This window comes from Trachypithecus francoisi, unplaced genomic scaffold, assembly GCF_009764315.1.
Source record: "Trachypithecus francoisi isolate TF-2019V2 unplaced genomic scaffold, Tfra_2.0 Lachesis_group2, whole genome shotgun sequence".
NCBI classification, from domain to species: Eukaryota; Metazoa; Chordata; class Mammalia; order Primates; family Cercopithecidae; genus Trachypithecus; species Trachypithecus francoisi.
Window position 1 is genome coordinate 71,576,319 of NW_022681465.1, and position 20,017 is coordinate 71,596,335.

Here is a 20,017-nt window from a genome sequence, read left to right on the forward strand (position 1 = left end):
CTAATCATCATCCAGAACCAAAAATTTGAGAAGAAAAAAAATAGCTAGTTTTGTTTTCAAACAAGTAATCCTATTTAAAAACACATTAGTAAGTCTCAGAAGAATCACAGAGGTAAGTTAAAAAACACTCATAAGCATTTAAGAATTCTCATCAAAATACATTTTACCTCTAGGTTAAGAATAATAACCTATGAGCAGGGCGCAGTGGCTCACGCCCGTAATCTCAACACTTTGGCAGGCTGAGGCAGGTGAATCACTTGAAGTCAGGAGTTTGAAACAAGCATGGCCAACATGGTGAAACCCCGTCTCCACTAAAAATACAAAAACTAGCCGGGCATGGTGGTGTATGTCTGTAATCCCAGCTACTCAGAAGACTGAGGCCGGAAAATCGCTTGAACCCAGGAGGACGAGGTTGTAGTGAGCTAAGATCGTGCCACTATACCCCAGCCTGGATGACTCAAAAAAAAAAAAAAAAAAAAAGTTATAACCTATAACCTTAACCTATTAATATTCAGGCCTTTGATAAAACAAGAAGTCACTTTTAAGTAAAAGTAAAAGGATAATTCAATTATTATAAGGGTTACACTTGAAATATTATTTCCCTAATACTGTCAATTAAACCTTTACACAAGGAGGCCAGACAAGGTGGCTGATGGCTGTAATCCTAGCACTCTGCAAGACTGAGGTGGGTGGATCAATTGAGGTTAGGAGTTGAAGACCAGCCTGGTCAAAATGGTGAAACCCTGTCTCTACTAAAAATACAAAATTAGCCAGGCGTGGTGGTGCACACCTGTAATCCCAGCTACATGGGAGGCTGAGGCACGAGAATACCTTGAACTTGGGAGGCAGAGGTTGCAGTGAGCCAAGATTACACCACTGCACTCCAGCCCAGATGACAGGGCAAGACTCTGTCTCAAAAAATATATATAAATCAAAAAACAAAAAACTTTACGCAAAGAAAAGTCTGTATCCATAAATATGACAATCTGCTAAGGTAATGGAATATACCTTTCTTGGAAGGCCTGAAGTCCAACTATATCTTCTTCTGGTTCTCCATGTTTATAGAAATGAAGTCCAAGACCTTGAGGATCTTTTTTCTCTGCAGCCGTAAGAGAAAGTTCCACCACACCCTCATAAAATCTCACTGATGGGAAAGAAAAGAATGAAGGCCTATGACTTACTACTAAGTTGGATACATTTTTCCTTAGCTGGCACATAAAAATAATGGTCAAGGTTATGTCTCTACTGTACAATAGTGACCCTGCTAACATAAAATATTTCTGATAGGTCTTCAGAAGAAAAAAGTCTTAACATGTCTAAAAGGCATCTGTTAAATACATTTCTTCATTGGGGGCCGGGTGTGTAATCCCAGCACTTTGCGAGGCTGAGGCAGGCAGATCACGAGGTCAGGAGTTCGAGACCAGGCTGACCAACACAGTGAAACCCCGCCTCTACCAAAAATACAAAAATTAGCCGGGCGTGGTGGCACATGCCGGTAATCCCAGCTACTCAAAAGGCTGAGGCAGGAGAATCACTTGAACCAGGGAGGCAGAGGTTGCAGTGAGCCGAGATTGCACCACTGCACTCCAGCCTGGGCGACACAGTGAGACTCTGTCAAAAAAAAAAAAAAAAAAAAAAAAAAAAAAAAACCAAAACCAAAACCAAAAACATATATATATTTCTTCACTGGAAAAAAAAGATCATATTTCAAACAACAAAAGGAAAGTTTTAGATCCCTACGGGAGGGGGGAAAAATACCTTGGGATTAAATATAATATCTGTGCAAACAGAGCCTTTACATTATGTTAGATTTGATTTAAAGTAATTTTTTAAAAAGTAAGCCAATTATACCTTAAAACTCAATAAAAAATTTTAAATACCTGAAAAATAAATGTAATCCAGAGCAATCTAAAACATACAGTAATTGAACTGGACAAGAACTGAAATTCTAATGCTAAAAAGTTACATATTTCAGCCAGGCGCAGTGGCTCACGTCTGTAATCCTAGCACTTTGAGAGGCTGAGATGGGTGTATCACCTGAGGTCAGGAGTTCTAGACCAGCCAGGCCAACATGGTGAAACCCTATCTCTACTAAAAATACAAAAATTAGCTGGGTATTGGCCGGGCATGGTGGCTCACGCCTGTAATCCCAGCACTTTGGGAGGCTGAGGTGGGCGGATCATGAGGTCAGGAGATCGAGACCATCCTGGCTAACACGGTGAAACCCTGTCTCTACTAAAAATACAAAAAACTAGCCAGGCTTGGTGGCAGGCACCTGTAGTCCCAGCTACTTGGGAGGCTAAGGCAGGAGAATGGCGTGAACCTGGGAGGCAGAGCTTGCAGTGAGCTGAGATCATGCCACTGCACTTCAGTCTCGGCGACAGAGAGAGACTCCATCTCAAAAAAAAAGTAAAAAATAACTAAATAAATAAAAATTAGCTGGGCATGGTGGTGCGTGCCTGTAATCCCAGCTACCAGGGAGGCTGAGGCAGGAGAATTGTTGGAAACTGGGAGGCGGAGGCTGCAGGGAGCTGAGATCGTGCCACTGTACTCCAACCTGGCTGACGGAGAGAGACTCCGTCTCAAAAAACAAACAAACAAACAAACAAACAAAACTTATACATTTCAAAAGATAAAAAGACCAGCTTCTGCAGGTCAGTGTAGTCATCAAATACTGCAACACAATGATATGACATTCCTATGTCCTTTCACTCGGCCTCTGATGTTGAAAGAAGATTTGCGTCTGGAAAGTGGCTTTTCATCATTAGCTCGCTTCATTCATACGCTATCATTTATCTTCTGAGTTGAGTAAAAGATACAAGAAATATTTTATTTCTCACCTTGTCTATACTGAGCACAAACATTGGAAAGGTCCACTTGATTGCTAATTTTTTGATATTCCTTTAATGATTCCCTTAACATTCTTTCTTTTTCAGTCTTATTTTGAACTTGTCGGGAACGCTGGAGAAGCTCATTTGCCTAGAAGAGGAGATAACAAGAACTTAAAAATATATAAAACCAAGCAGACAGATGATGCTGTCAACTAAGTTTTAGTCTACGTCTAAATTTATATATGATTATTACTATTAAAAATGAAAACAACTCTACAAACTTACTTCTTAATTTTAGGCAGAAAAGTTTTTGACCAAAAATTCCTAGCTATTCTTAATTCCTCTCACAAATATGTTAAGCAAGAGAGCTTTTGTCTGGTAATTATCTTGCCTAGTCAATACATTATTGGGCAGCAGGCAGTCCATGTGATACTCATTTATTTATTTTTTCCACCTGTAGGAAAGGATCAATAAAAATGCCCCCACTAACTCTAATTCACCAAAAGATTTACTTGAAGTTTTAGTACTTTTCCTTAACTTCTAAGGAGATAAATTATTCCCTAAATTTTCTTAATTTGTAAATTTAGTGATTTTTCTTAATTTCTCACCTTTGACTTTTTAATATGGCCTAGAAACACTATCAAAGATTCTTTATGGGCCAGGAGCAGAGGCTTATGTCTATAATCCCAACACTTTGCAAGGGCGAGGCAGGCGGAGGTCAGGAGTTCAAGACCACCCTAGACAACATGGTGAAACCGTGTCTCTACCAAAAATATAAAAAATTAGCCGGGTGTGGTGGTGCACACCTGTAATCCCAGCTATTTGTAAGGCTGAGGCAGGAGAATCACTTGAACCTGGGAGGTGGAGGTTGCAGTGAGCTGAGATCGTGCCACTGCACTCCAGCCTGGGCGACAGGGCAAGACTCTGTCTTATAAAAAAATAAATAAATAAATAAAAATATATAAAAAAAATAGAAGATTCTTCATGAAAAACTTAAAGGAAGGCCGGGCATAGTGGCTCACACTTATAATCCCAGCACTATGAGAGGCTGAGGCAGGAGGATCCGCTTGAAGCCAAGAGTTCAAGACTAGCCTGTGCAACAAATTGGAACGCATCTCTATAAAAAAGAAAAAATTTGGCTGGGTGCAGTGGTGCACACCTGTAGTCCCCAGCTACATGAGAGGACTGCTTGAGTCTAGGATTTAGACACTGCTGTGAGCTATGATCACAGCACTGCACTATAGCCTAAGCAACAGAGTGAAACTCTGTGTCAAATAAATAAACAAAAATATTTTTAAAAAGAAAAGCTAAGCTTAAAAGAGTATACACAGGTTTTAAGAAGCCACATATTCCAACCTCTTTCTTAGATGAGGATCCTGAGGCTAGGAGAGGTTAAGAGATCTAACTGACTGAGGTCCTATATTAAGTGAAACAAGATGGTTCATCATACATGATACCTCTTATAACTAACAATGAAATAGATAATAAAGTATCATACCTTAGAACAAATGGCATCATCAGTGCTATACAGAAGTGGGCAGATATCCTGCAAATGTAAACTAATGCCATCAACAGCGGCATTATCTCTGATGTAGCAGTTGATAAGAGAAGCAATTAATGCCCCTGTGAGTTCTTTGTCCCTGATTACAAGATCTTTAAAGGTGGTGATCTTCAGCTGCTCTTGAAGTTCCTAGGAGCATAAAACTTTTCTATCACAATTATAAAAATACCATATTACTAAACATAATGAAATTATTGTAATAACTTAAAATAACCTAAACATTGATAGACTCTGTAATTGAAAAGCGAAAATATACTAATTAGTAGAAACAAATTTTTGCAAACTTACATAAAATCATACAGAGTTGGAAAAGAACGTACAGTACATCTAGTCCAAAACTCTCACTTTCCAAATGAGAAAAGTAAAGCTTAAGTAGAGCCAAAACTAGAGCCAGATCTCCTCGCTTTGGTTATAAAATGGAAAAAACAATCACTTGGCTACATTTGAAAATCTTGGGCTTACATTTTACTTCTTCCTAAATCTGTTAGAATTCCATTATTCTAGACCTTATAATATTGGAGTTTAATCTGTATTGTGAACAAATCTGCTTGTCCAAATGAAGCTCTAAAGTACTGATTTATACTATAGTAAAAGATTCTGTTAGTGATGTGACTGCTATCTCTTTTTTCTAAATTCAAGGAAATATCGAAACTATGTTAAAATTCTTGAACAAATCTTCAATTTGCATTCATTGAGCACACAATTGGTGATGTAAGGAAGAGAGCTTTGAAGATGGATCACAAAAACATACCCAGGATAAAAACCTACCTACAATATATTTATCACTCAATAAATACTCAAAATTATTCCACTTGGTATGAAAACGCTAACAGTTTCATAATTAAATATATTAGCTTGAATTTTTAAAAAGAAAAAACAGTATCTATTCATCGGACACTAGTGGAAAGAATTAGGAGATTGCCTTCTAACGTTGAAAAATGGTATACAAGAGTCAAAAATTAAGCGTTTCAGAGTAATGAAATATCCATATAGGACAGGAAATTTTTTTTTTTTACAGAATTGCAGCTAGTAACTAGGGAAGGAATCACAGATTTAAAATATCCTTTTGGCCGGGCACAGTGGCTCATGCCTGTAATCCCAGCACTTTGGGAGGCCAAGGTGGGTGGATGACCTGAGGTCGGGAGTTCAACACCAGCCTGGCCAACATGGCGAAACCTTGTCTCTACTAAAAATACAAAAATCAGTCAGGCATGGTGGCACATGCCTGTAGTCCCAGCTACTCGGGAAGCTGAGGCAGGAGAATTGCTTATACCCAGGAGATGGAGGTTGCAGTGATCTGAGATCGCTCCACAGCACTCCAGCCTGGGTGACAGAATGAGACACTGTCTCAAAAAAATAAAAAACAAACAAATAAATATTCCCCTTTTGTAATCCTAAATGAAATAATAAATTCCAGCAATGATTATCAATGGATGATTAAAGTCTGATGGAGAGGCCGGGCGCGGTGGCTCAAGCCTGTAATCCCAGCACTTTGGGAGGCCGAGACGGGTGGATCACGAGGTCAGGAGATCGAGACCATCCTGGCTAACATGGTGAAACCCCGTCTCTACTAAAAAAATACAAAAACTAGCTGGGCGAGGTGGCGGGCGCCTGTAGTCCCAGCTACTCGGGAGGCTGAGGCAGGAGAATGGCATAAACCTGGGAGGTGGAGCTTGCAGTGAGCTGAGATCCGGCCACTGCACTCCAGTCCGGGCGACAGAGCAAGACTCCGCCTCAAAAAAAAAAAGTCTGATGGAGAATTCCACAATGGCAGTACTAGGCTTAACTACTTGAATCCAGCAATCCATCTCAGTATCACTAAAAGGACAATGAAACCTTTTGTGTCTTCTAACAGTCTGATGAACAAACCACTACCTATGAAGTATTCTATTCTTCCTCAAAAAAGGAGCTGAACTGAATCAAGCTTATATAATAAACTTTCATTTCAAAGAAAATGCAGGAGATAGAGGAAGAAGTTCACTACAAAGAGGATTAAAAAAAAAAAAAGCCTTAGAATGTCCTTACAATGCTGGACATTCTACTGGATTGATGATTGGATTTCTACAAGGCAAAAGCCAGGAAAAGAAAAAGAAGGAAAGACTGCTTCAGATTGAAACAGATGAAAGATAAACAATAAATTCCACGAGCAAACCAACTAAACTGTTTAGATCCTGATTTGAATGAACCAATCTGTAAAAAGACATTTTTCAGACAGATTTTGCTATCAAATATTGATAGTTAATACTGGTAACTATCCAACCTAGGAGATACGGTGAAACCCCATCTCTACAAAAAAACAAAAAACAAAAATTAGCTAGGCATAGTGTTGTGTGCCTATAGTACCAGCTACTCGGGAGGCTTAAGTAGGAGAATCACTGGAACCCAGGGAGGTCAAGGGTGCAGTGAGCTGTGATCGTGCCACTGCACTCCAGACAGAGCAAGACACTGTCTCAAGAAAAACTGGTAACTGTGATAATGACATTGTTGTTATTCAAGGAACTATTTTTTTTAAGAAACACAATATCTTGAAAATGCTGAATGAGTCAAATGTATGTGGGAGTTACAGTTTTTGCTCTACTTCTGTATACGTTTAGAAATGTTCACAATTAAATAAAAGGTAGGAATAAATTTCCTCTATATATTCTAACAGCAGTTGCCGGGCACGGTAGGTCACGCCTATAATCCTAGCATTTTGGGACGCCGAGTCGGGTGGATTACCTGAGCTCAGGAGTTCGAGATCAGCCTGGGCAACACAGTGAAACCCCGTCTCTACTAAAATACAAAAAATTAGCTGGGCATGGGTGGCGTGCACCTGTAATCCCAGCTACTTGGGAGGCTGAGGCAGAAGAACTGCTAGAACCCGGGAGGCGGAGGTTGCAGTGAGCCGAGATCGCACAACTGCACTTCGGCCTGGGCAACAGAGCGAGACTCCATCTCTAAAATAACAACAACAACAAAAATACATAAAATGAAGTAGGAGTGGTTTGTGTGTGTGTGTGTGAGAGAGAGAGAGACAGGGTCTCACTCTGTCACCCAGGCTGGGGTGCAGTGGCACAATCACGGCCAACTGGTGCCTCAACCTCCCAGGCTCAAGTGCTCCTCCCACTTCAGCTTCCCAAGTAGCTGGGACTACAGGCATGTGCCATCACATGATGTGATGGCACATGCCTGTAGTCCAGGATAGTGCTGAACTCCTAGGCTTAAGTGATCCTCCTGCCTCAGCCTCCCAAAGTGCTGGAATCGCAGGCATGAGGCACGGTGCCCAGTCAAGAGTATTTATTTTAGGTTGTTGGGTACTTTGAAATTATATGCAAAAGTCTGTGTGTCCATGTTGATATGCATTTCTTTAAGGGTAGTGAGAGATAGCTTTTATCAGATTCTCAGAAGAACCTGTAGCTCAAATAAAGGTTACAGTCCACTGTTTTAAAAAATATGTTTGTAGGCCGGGCGCGGTGGCTCAAGCCTGTAATCCCAGCACTTTGGGAGGCCGAGACGGGCGGATCACGAGGTCAGGAGTTCGAGACCATCCTGGTGAACACGGTGAAACCCCATCTCTACTAAAAAATACAAAAACTAGCCGGGCGAGGTGGCGGCGCCTGTAGTCCCAGCTACTCGGGAGGCTGAGGCAGGAGAATGGCGTAAACCCGGGAGGCGGAGATTGCAGTGAGCTGAGATCCGGCCACTGCACTCCAGCCTGGGCGACAGAGCAAGACTCCGTCTCAAAAAAAAAAAAAAAAAAAAATATGTTTGTAAAGTATGATTTCATTCACATACCCACAAGTAAAAACTTGTGGCTTTGAAAAAAATAGGTCCCCCAAGTTAGTAAGGTTTTGTGCAATGTTCCTATAACATACTAACTTCATTATTAACGTAAATGCTTCCCAAAATAATCTCCTCCAAAGCCAAAATACTCATCAAAAAAAATCCAAACATAGTATTAATGGTAAAATCATAAAAAAATAAAAAAAACTTACCTTCTGAAGTTCTGCCACAATGACAGTGAATTGATGTTCACAAAGAAGTTTCCATAAAGCCAGAGCCTGATATGATTTTCGAACCAACTGCTGAATTGCCTGAAGTGAAATCTTTTCACTTAGTTGAGCCTCTAATGAGAAAACAAAACTAATAAATTATTATAAAATAACATAGGTTAAGATGCTTTATTTCAAATAAAAACCATGGTTAAGGTTGAAATACCCATTGTTTTCCTCCCAGCCCCCATTAGAGGCAACTATGATAATCAGTAGTATTTATGTTTTTATCTTTTCTCTGTGTCTGTATATATACATGCTTCTGTGTTTGTGTAGGTACACATAAACCATGAAAATATTGCTGCATGGCCGAGCAGAGGCTCACGCCTGTACTCCCAGCACTTTGGGAGGCCGAGGCAGGTGGATCATGAGGTCAGGAGATCGAGACCATCCTGGCTAACACGGTGAAACCCCATCTCTATTAAAAATATAAAAAATTAGCCAGGGAGGATGGCAGGCGCCTGCAGTCCCAGCTACTTGGGAGGCTGAGGCAGGAGAATGGCGTGAACCCGGGAGGCGGAGCCTGCAGTGAGCCGAGATTGCGCCACTGCACTCCAGCCTGGGCAACAGAGCAAGACTCCATCTCAAAAAAAAAAAAGAAAAAAAAAATTGCTGTATTTTTAACAAATACACCATCGCTTTTTCTACTCAGTTATATGTTTGCAGGCTATCTACACCGATAAATATAAATCTAGTACATTTATTTTCACTACTGAGTGTTTCATCATGTAAGTATACCACAATTTGGCCCATTTTTCACTTGGAGGACATTACACTGTTTCTAGTATTTTGAAAATAAAACAATGATGCAATAAATATTCTTTTTTTTTTTTTTTTTGAGACGGAGTCTCGCTCTGTCGCCCAGGCTGGAGTGCAGTGGCCGGATCTCAGCTCACTGCAAGCTCCGCCTCCCGGGTTCCCGCCATTCTCCTGCCTCAGCCTCCCGAGTAGCTGGGGCTACAGGCGCCCGCCACGTCGCCCGGCTGGTTTTTTTTTGTATTTTTTAGTAGAGACGGGGTTTCACCGTGTTAGCCAGGATGGTCTCGATCTCCTGACCTCGTGATCCGCCCGTCTCGGCCTCCCAAAGTGCTGGGATTACAGGCTTGAGCCACCGTGCCCGGCCAATAAATATTCTTAAAGAATATCTCCTAGAAACCACAGTCAAGTTAGTCTAGGACTGAGTTTCTCAAACCCTAGATCAACATGCATTGGCGATTCATGAAATCAATTTAGTCAGTGATGATAGCTTTTCGCTCACCCCTCAAATATAGAAAGTAGAAAAAAATTCAAAAAAGAAAGAAATATCAGAGTATAAAACAGGTAGGGCCGGGCGCGGTGGCTCAAGCCTGTAATCCCAGCACTTTGGGAGGCCGAGACGGGCGGATCACGAGGTCAGGAGATCGAGACCATCCTGGCTAACACAGTGAAACCCCATCTCTACTAAAAATACAAAAACTAGCTGGGCGAGGTGGCGGGCGCCTGTAGTCCCAGCTACTCGGGAGGCTGAGGCAGGAGAATGGCGTAAACCCGGGAGGCGGAGCTTGCAGTGAGCTGAGATCTGGCCACTGCACTCCAGTCTGGGCGACAGAGCGAGACTCCACCTCAAAAAAAAAAAAAAAAAAAAAAAAGAGTATAAAACAGGTAGAACTACTTCAGGAAAATCTATTTTAGTTTGTATGTATGCTTTTAAACATCTGAATCATAATGTAAGATATATTTCTTTTTTTTTTTCCCCTGAGATGGAGTCTTGCTCTGTTGCCCAGGCTGGAGTGCAGTGGTATGATCTCAGCTCACTGCAACCTCTGCCTACTGGGTTCAAGCAATTTACCTGCCTCAGCTTCCCGAGTAGCTGGGATTACAGGCACCCACCACCACGCCCACCTAATTTTGGTATTTTTTTGTAGAGGCAGGGTTTCACCATGTTGGCCAGGCTGGTCTCAAACTCCTGATCTCAAATGATCTGCCTGCCTTGGCCTCCCAAAGTGCTAGGATTAAAGGCGTGAGCCACTATACCTGGCCATGTAAGATATATTTCTTACTGTGGGAAAAAGTTTGAAAAAAACTCCTTTAAGGATATATACCTAGAAGTGAAACTATCAGCTTTCAGAATATATGTTTAGCTTTTACCGGATATGATCAAATTGCTCTCCAAAGCAGTTGTTTCAGTATAAACTGCCAGCAATTCAAATGCTCCTATTTGTACAAATCCTCACCAATGTTTAGTGATGTAATCTCAAAGTCATACTGAAATATCATTAGCTGCTCAGAAAAAAAATTTGCAAAATGGTGGCTGGGCACAGTGGCTCTTGGCTGTAATCCTAGCACTTTGGAAAGCCGAGGTGGGCGGATCACTTGAGGCCATGAGTTTGAGACCAGCTTGGCCAACATGGCAGAACCCCACCTCTACTAAAAATCCAAAAATTAGCCAGGCGTGGTGGCACACGCCTGTAATCCCAGTTACTCAGGTGCCTGAGCCACGATTATTGCTTGAACGCAGGAGGTGGAGGTTGCAGTGAGCCAAGATGGCACCATTGTACGCCAGCCTGGGCAATATAGCAAGACTCTGTCTCAAAACAAAACAGAACAGAACAGAAACAAAATTGGAGGATAGGCAAACAATTTCAACATTTTTTAAAAAAGAAAAAATTTAAGGCTGGGCACAGTGGCTCACGCCTGTAATCCCAGCACTTTGGGCGGCCGAGGCGGGCGGATCACAAGGTCAGTGGATCAAGACCATCCTGGCTAACATAGTAAAACCCCGTCGCTACTAAAAATACAAAAAATTAGCTGGGTGTGGTGGCAGGCGCCTGTAGTCCCAGCTACTTGGGAGGCTGAGGCAGGAGAATGGTGTGAACCTGGGAGGCAGAGCCTGGGCGACAGAGTGAGACTCCATCTCAAAAAAAAGAAAAGAGGGAGAAAAAATTTAAAAGACAGTAAAAAAGAATTTACAAAATGATGAATGGAAACCTAGGGTCCTGAGTAGGGAAGAAAGTAGCTTGGGACAAAAGTAAATGGTTGAGTGTTGAGAAAGTTCTATTGGCCAGGTGTGATGGCTCACACAAGTAATCGCAGCATTTTGGGAGGCCGAGTTGGGCGGATGACCTGAGGTCATGAGTTCAAGACCGGCCTGGCCAAAGTGGCAAAACCCCGTCTCTACTAAAAACACAAAAACTAGATAGGCATGGTGGCACACGCCCGTGATCCCAGCTACTTGAGAGGCTGAGGCAGGAGAATCGCTTGAACCTGGGAAGCAGAGGTTGCGGTGAGCCAAGATTGCGCCACTATACTCCAGCCTCGGCGAAAAAACGAGACTCCATCTCAAAACAAACAAAAAAACCAGAAAGTTCTATCACGGCCAGAAAAAGTAACGCTAACCCTAACAATGGAAGGCAAAAGAACTTAGAAAAAATTAAATGGCACAAAAAGTTCATGAAATAACTTATTATTCTTCTAATTTGCATCTGGAATAACTGAAGATTACGAGAACTTTTCAGTTGCCTTATTCTTTCCTTGTTACTAGTTATAATTGATAAAAAGCACAACGAAATATTTGACTCATATTTTTAGCTCTATAAAAAGGTATATTACTAATCATTAGGGAAACGTAAATCGAAATGCCAATGAGATGCCATTCCATATTCATTAGGATGGCTATATATAAAAGGAAAGAAAAATGACAAATGTTGGCAAAGATGTGAAGAAATTGGAATCTCTGTGCATTGCTCCTAGAAGTATAAAATGCTGTAGCTGGCCAGGCGCAGTGGCTCACACCTGTAATCCTAGCACTTTGGGAGGCCAAGGTGGGTGGATCACCTGAGGTCAGGAGTTCAAGACCAGCCTGGCCAACATGGTGAAACCCACTCTATACTAAAAATACAAAAATTAGCTGGGTGTGGTGGCCTGTAACTGCAGCTACTTGGGAGGCTGAGGCAGAATTGCTTGAACCTGAGAGGTGGAGGTTTCAGTGAGCCGAGATTGCACCATTGCACTCCAGCCTGGGCGACAAGAGTGAAACTCCGTATCAAAAAGAAATAAAGATAAACATAAACATAAAATGCAGTAGCTGCTATGAAACAGTATGGCGGTTCATCAAAAAATCAGTAATAGAATTACTATATGATATAGCAATTCCACTTCTGGGTATATACCCAAAAGAACTGAAAGCAGAGACTTTAATTCCTATTTGTTCACCCATGTTAATGGCAGCATTGTTCACAATAGCCAAAAAACAGAAGTAACTCAGCGTCCATCAACAAATGAATGGATAAAGGAAGTGTAGTATGTGTGCACATATGCACATACACACAATAGAAATTACTCAATCTTAAAAAGGAAGGAAGTTCTGACACATATTACAACATGGATGAACCTTGAGGACAGTTTAAAGCTAAGTGACATAAGCCTGTCACAAAATGAAAAGCTTGGTTTCATTCTAATAGGGTACCCAGAGTGGTAAAATTCAGAGACAGGAAGTAGAATGGTGGTTGCCAGGGACCTGGGATAGGGGAAAAAAATGGGGGGGTTATTATTTCATGGGGACACAGTAACTTTTGTTGTTTTTTATTTTGTTTTTTAAGACAGAGTCTTGTTCTTGTTGTCCAGGCCAGAGTGCAATGGCACAAATTCAGCTCATTGCAACCTCCACCTGCTGGGTTCAAGCGATTCTCCTGCCTCAGCCTCCAGAGTAGCTGGGATTACAGGAGCCCGCCACCATGCCTGGCTGATTTTTGTATTTTTGATAGTGACGGGGTTTCACCATGTTGGCCAGGCTGGTCTGGGAACTCCGGACCTCTGGTGATCCACCTGCCATGGCCTCCCAAAGTGCTGGGATTACAGGCGAGAGCCACCGTGCCCAGCCCAGAGTGACATTTTGGGGAAGATGACAAAAGTTCTGGAGATGGATATTGGTAATGGGGACATAAAATGAATATACTGAATGCCACTGAACTGTACACTTAAAAATAGTAAAAACGGGCCAGGCGCAGTGGTTTATGCCTGTAATCCCAGCACTTTGGGAGGCTGAGGCGGGCGGATCACAAGGTCAAGAGATTGAGATCATCCTGCTTAACACGGTGAAACCCTGTCTCTACTAAAAAATACAAAAAAAAAAAAAAAAACTCGCTGGGCGTGGTGGTAGCCACCTGTAGTCCCAGCTACTCAGAAGGCTGAGGCAGGAGAATGGAGGGAACCTGGGAGGCGGAGCTTGCAGTAAGCCAAGATTGTGCCACCGCACTCCAGCCTGGGCGACAGAGTGAGACTCTGTCTCAAAAAAAAAAAGTAAAAGTGGGGCCGGGTGCGGTGGCTCACATCTGTAATCCTAGCACTTTGGGAGGCCAAGGTGGGTGGATCACCAGAAGTTGGAAGTTTGAGACCAGCCTGACCAACGTGGAGAAACCCCATCCCTACTGAAAATACAAAATTAGCCCAGCGTGGTGGCACATGCCTCTAATCTCTGCTACTCGGGAGGCTGAGGCAGGAGAATTGCTTGAACCCGGGAGCGGAGGTTGCAGTGAGCCAAGATCGCGCCATTGCACTCCAGCCTGGGAAGCAAGAGTGAAATTCTGTCTCAAAAACATAAATAAATAAAAAGTAAAAATGGTAAATTTTATGGTAGATACATACTTCACCACAATAAAAAAAATCGTAAAGAAACAGGTGTGTATCATGTTTTCTGGTGCAGGAAGGAACAAAAACGTATATGCTAAAAGAGGAAATATACAACATCCATATTATCCTACTTTCTCAATCACACTTTTTTTATTTTTATTTTTGAGGTGGGGTCTCACTCTGTCACCCAGGCTGGAGTGCAGTGGCATGATCTCAGCTCACTGAAACCTCTACCCCCAGGAACAGGTGATTCTCCCAACTCAGCCTTCCAAAGTGGTGGTATCACAGGTGTGAGCCACCACCCCAGACCCAATTACACTGATATTTTAATTACAAATATTTGTGTACAAAGTACATTTTACCAAGAAAACTCCATTGTTTTCTATTCAAGTAACAAAATTTTACTGAGGTCATGTACGCTTAACTGATGAGAAGCAGTAATTTACCATGAAACTTCCTCTGAAGCTCCTGTTGCATTTGCTGGGGATTTCCATTTTCAGGACGCATGAATCCTATCAGCCTCTGCTGCACTTTAGCAGTAGTACTGAAACAGAAATTGCAGAATGTGTGTTTATAACAGCTTTATTGAGATATAACACATACTTACACAGTACAATTCATTTAATATGTATTTTTTTTTTTTTTTTTTTTTTGAGACGGAGTCTCGCTCTGTCACCCAGGCTGGAGTGCAGTGGCCGGATCTCAGCTCACTGCAAGCTCCACCTCCCGGGTTTACGCCATTCTCCTGCCTCAGCCTCCCGAGTAGCTGGGACTACCGGTGCCCGCTACCTCACCCGGCTAGTTTTTTGTATTTTTTAGTAGAGACGGGGTTTCACCGTGTTAGCCAGGATGGTCTCGATCTCCTGACCTCGTGATTCGCCCGTCTCGGCCTCCCAAAGTGCTGGGATTACAGGCTTGAGCCACCGCGCCCGGCCTAATATGTATAATTTTTAAAAATAATTCATAAGGTAGGGCAACCATCACCAGAAGGGCTGGTTGCCATGAAAAAAAAAACAAAAATTGACAAATAAGAAATAATTCTTGGAATTAAAAATTTGATGGGCAAAAAAATTGAGGCAGTCTAAACAGATGCTACTTAAAATGACTGAGATTAAATCAATTAAATGACTGAGAACATCAGCTATAAATTTTCCTGTAGAAAAAAAAGATCAAGCAAAAAGAGGGGGTAAAGGAGAGAAAGGAAGGAAGGAAATTATGGAAGAGAAGAAACAAGCTAGATACAAGAGAGTAATATGATTCTCCAAAGAGAATGGGACAGAAGAAATATAGATTGAGTATCCCTAATAAAAAAAATCTAACATCTGAAATGCTCCCAAATCTAAAATGTTTTGCACATCAGCATGATGCTCAAAGGAAATGCTCATTGGAGCATTCTGGATTTCACATTTTCGGAATAGGAGTGCTCAACCTAAGTATAATGCAAATACTTAAAAATCCAAAACACTGGGAAAGCCAAAACACTTCTGGTTCCAAACAGTTCGGATAAGGGATACTCAATGTGTACCACAATACATAAAAAACAGGAGGAAAAAACTGATTAAAGCCAAGACGTTCATTCTAAAGGCTCACTGAGAGCTGTAAAGAAGATATACCTAAAGACATCATGTTGTGATTTTTGAATTTCGGTAATAAAAAGAAAAAAGCACAAAAAAATTTCAAAGTCAACACTAAGTCACTTACAAAGGAAAGAGAATCATACAGGTAATGTACTTTTTCATCTACAACATTAAACTTTGGCAAGAAAATGGTGCAAAATGTATACGAAGATCTGAGAAACAGTCTATGATCTTAAAATTCCACATTCATTGGGCAATAAAAACGAACAAAACATGAATACATACTACAACATAAATCTCAAACATGAGCCCCAAAAACACAGTAAGTGAAAGAAGCCAGACTCCAAGACCACACAGTATGATTCTGTTTATATGACATGTCAAGAATAGGCACATCTACAGAAATACAGCAGATCAGTAAGTGTGTGGGACTAAGAAGTGGGAATGGAAAGTGACTGCTAATTGACATGAGGTATGTCTCCTAGATAATGGAAGTGTGCTAAAATTGGACTGTGGTAATGGATGCACAATTCTATGAATTTACTAAAAGACACCAAACTGAATATTCAAAATGAGTAAATTTAGTGGTATGTAAAGTAGATCTCAAAAATCTGTTTAAAAAATTTCCATACTCAATGAAACTAATGTTACAGAATTCCAGGGGCTGGTCAAAATTAGGACATATAATTGATTAATTATTGATATAATTCTATTGTTAAAGAGGGAAAATGATATGATCATCTCTGTAAAATGCAGTAAATACATCTGACAAACTCACTTGCTGAATATGTTAAGCATATTCAATATATGAATATGCTAAATATATTCAATAAGGGCTGAGTGCAGATGGCTCATGCCTATAATCCCAGCATTTTCTGAGGCCAAGACAGGAGGATCGCCTAAGCCCAGGAGTGCAAGATCAACATGGGCAACACAGTCAGACCTTGTCTCTATAAAATATGAAATAAAAAAATTAGCTGAGCATGGTGGCATGTGCCTGTAGTCCCAGCTACTCAGGAGGCTGAGGTGGGAGGATCACTTGAAGCTGGGAGGTCAAAGTTGTGGTGAGCCGTGATCGTGCCACTGCACTCCAGCCTGGGCAACAGAGTGAGACCCATCTCAAAAAACAAAACCAAAAAACACCTCAGTAAGGGAGGATGCAGTGGGTCATGCCTGTAATCCCAGCACTTTGGGAGGCTAAGGAGGGAGCACCACTTGAGGCCAAGAGTTTGAGACCAGCCTGAGCAACACAGTGAGACCCTATCTCTGAGAAAAATAAGAAAAAATCAGCCAGTTGTGGCAGCACACGCCTGTAGCCCCAACTACTCAGGCGGCTGAGTTTGAAGTTGCAGGGAACAATGATCACACCACTGCACTCCAGCCTCAGTGACAGAGCAAGATTGCCTGAAAAAGAAAAAAAAAAACAGAGAGAAAAGACAGAGAGAAATTAGTGGCTGGGCGCAGTGGCACACGCTTGTAATCCCAGCACTTTGGGAGGCCGAGGCGGGTGGATAACCTGAGTTTGGGAGATTGAGACCAGCCTGACCAACATGGAGAAACCCCGTCTCTACTAAAAATACAACATCAGCTGGGCGTCGTGGCTCATGCCTGTAATCCCAGCTACTCGGGAGGCTGAGGCAGGAGAATTGCTTGAACCCAGAAGGCGGAGGTTGCAGCAAGCTGAGGATCACACCATCGCAGTCCAGCCTGGGCAATAAGAGTGAAACTCCGTCTCGTCTCAAAAAAAAGAGACAGAGAGATTACTTTGTGCAGACAGAAGAAAGCAAGTAGAGCTAGAAAAGAAAAGATGGAAAAGATGAAACTATCTCTATCTGCAGATGACAGAACTGCATATGTGAAAATTCAAGAAACATCAAAATTCAAAAACATCCTGCTAAAAACTGTAAAGAGAAATGAGTAATTAAGAGAAATCAGAAGATTAGAAAATTTACATATAATTGCAAATGTAATGGTAAAATTCAATTAACAAAAGACCACAATGTTGGAAAAAAAACCAAACAAACTAAAAACATCTGACAACGAAAATTCCAGATAATTTGGAGGGAGAGCTATGGCAGAAGGCAAGGAAAGGAAATAATAGACTTTGTTAAATTATTAATGGTGACTGAGATGTATGTCTGTTAGAATTTAAAACTAGTAGAGGAAGAAAAATCGTATGTAGAACTTCTTAATTAGTGTTTAAGTAGAGAGAGGCCCGATCAATCCAATACAATAAGGAAATGGCAAAGGGAAGAAAATAAACAAAAAGCACAAATTCAGGATGGAGAGAAAAAAATCAAACATTTAACTAGGTCAGATGCAGTGGCTCACACGTAATCCCAGTACTCTGGGAAGCTGAAGCAGGTGGATTATCTGAGGTCAAGAGTTCAAGATCAGCCTGGCCAACATGGCAAAACCCTGCCTCTACTACAAATACAAAAATTAGCCAGGCATAGTGGTGTGGGGCTGTAATCTCAGCTACTTGGAAGGCTGAGGCAGGAGAATCACTTGAGTCAGGGAGGTGGATGTTGCAGTGAGCTGAGATTGCACCACTACACTGCACCCTGGGGACAGAGCAAGACTCTGTCTCCAAAAAAACCAAACCAAAACAATAAACCACATTTGACTAATCCCAATAAAATGGGAAGGAGGTAAGTTCTCCTACTTAAAAGATAAAGACTGGCCAGGTGTGGTGGCTCACCCCTGTAATCCCAGCACTTTGGGAGGCACTTTGGGAGCCTGAGGCAGGCGCATCATGAGGTCAAGAGATGGAGACCATCCTGGCCAACATGGTGAAACCCCATCTCTAATAAAAATACAAAAATTAGCCAGGCATGGTGGTACATGCATGTAATCCCAGCTACTCGGAAGGCTGAGGCAGGAGAACTGCTTAAACCCAGGAGGTGGAGGTTGCAGTGAGCTGAGATCACACCATTGCACTCCAGCCTGGGCGATAGAGCAAGACTCTGTCTCGGGGGGGGGGGGGGAACCCCCCAAAAAAAACCATATATATATATACACACACACACAAAGTGTGAACAATGTTACATAAAAGTGTATTTACTTAGACTCTATTTTTGCTTTTAAAGAAGTGTATATTTATGTATGCTTTATTATTTGTTTTTGTTTTTGTTTTTGAGACAGAGTTTCGCTCTTGTTGCACAGGTTGGAGTGCAATGGCACTATCTCAGCTCACCACAACCTCCGCCTCCCAGGTTTAAGGAAATTCTCCTGCCTCAGCCTCCCTAGTAGCAGGGATTACAGGCATGTGCCACCATGCCCGGCTAGTTTTGTATTTTAGCAGAGACAGGGTTTCTCCATGTTGGTCAGGCTGGTCTCGAACTCAGATGATCCGCCCGCCTCAGCCTCCCAAAATGCTGGGATTACAGGCATGAGCCACCGCGCCCGGCCTATTTATATGTTTTTGTAGTGACAAGGTCACCTATATTGCCCAGGCTGGTCTCGCACTCCCGGCTTCAAGCAATCCTCCTGCCTTGGCTTTCCAAAGTGTTGGGATTATAGATGTAAGCCACTCTGCCCAGTCTATATATGCTTTAAAAAGATTATACTCTAATAACCCGTTAACAATTGTAAGGAGTGATGTGACTCCCCGAATGCAATGTGATTATTATTTTTTCAACAAAAAGTCCGTATTATTTCAGAGGCTAAAAAATATCCATTCTTGGCTGCGCATGGTGGCTCACGCCTGTAATCCCAGCACTTTGGGAGGCCGAGGTGGGCAGATCACGAGGTCAGGAGATGGAGCCCATCCTGGCTAACATGGTGAAACCCCATCTCTACTAAAAATACAAAAAATGTGCCAGACGGTGTGGCAGGCACCTGTAGTCCCAGCTACTCAGGAGACTGAGGCAGGAGAATGGCGTGAACTTGGGAGGCGGAGCTTACAGTAAGTGGAGACCACACCACTGCACTCCAGCCTGGGTGACATAGCGAGACTCCATCTCAAAAAAAAAAAAAAAAAAAAAAAAAAGGAAAGAAAAGAAAAGAAAAAATCCATTCTTGCTGGGCATGGTGGATTACCTGAGGTCAGGAGTTTAAGTCCAGCCTGGCCAACACAGTGAAACTCCATCTCTACTAAAAATACAAAAATTAGCTGGGCATGGTGGCAGGCGCCTGTAATCCCAGCTACTCAGGAGGCTGAGGCAGGAGAATCGCTTGAACCCAGGAGGGGGAGGCTGCAGTGAGCCAAGATTGCACCATAGTACTCCAGCCTGGGCGATAAGAGTGATACTCTGTCTCAGAAAAACCCCAAATGTCCATTCTTGGTTGGACGCTGTGGCTCACACCTGTAATCCCAACACTTTGGGAGGCTGAGGCCAGTGGATCACCAGGTCAGGAGTTCGAGACCAGCCTGGTCAACATGGTAAAACCCCGTCTCTGCTAAAAATA

General features: G+C 42.1%; 1 protein-coding gene across 2 annotated transcripts in view; it reads right to left on the reverse strand.

The window, feature by feature from the left end:
• The window catches only part of NUP155 (nucleoporin 155), a 77,810-nt gene that overhangs the window by 11,894 nt on the left and 45,899 nt on the right, over nt 1-20,017 (reverse strand). For both annotated transcript variants that reach the window (XM_033179390.1, XM_033179391.1), the window contains 5 exons: nt 14,477-14,574; nt 8,367-8,497; nt 4,330-4,521; nt 2,841-2,979; nt 1,009-1,144 (listed from right to left, as the gene is read on the reverse strand). In XM_033179390.1, coding sequence (XP_033035281.1) covers nt 1,009-1,144; nt 2,841-2,979; nt 4,330-4,521; nt 8,367-8,497; nt 14,477-14,574 — 696 coding nt within the window. The remainder of the gene's footprint in view (nt 1-1,008; nt 1,145-2,840; nt 2,980-4,329; nt 4,522-8,366; nt 8,498-14,476; nt 14,575-20,017) is intronic.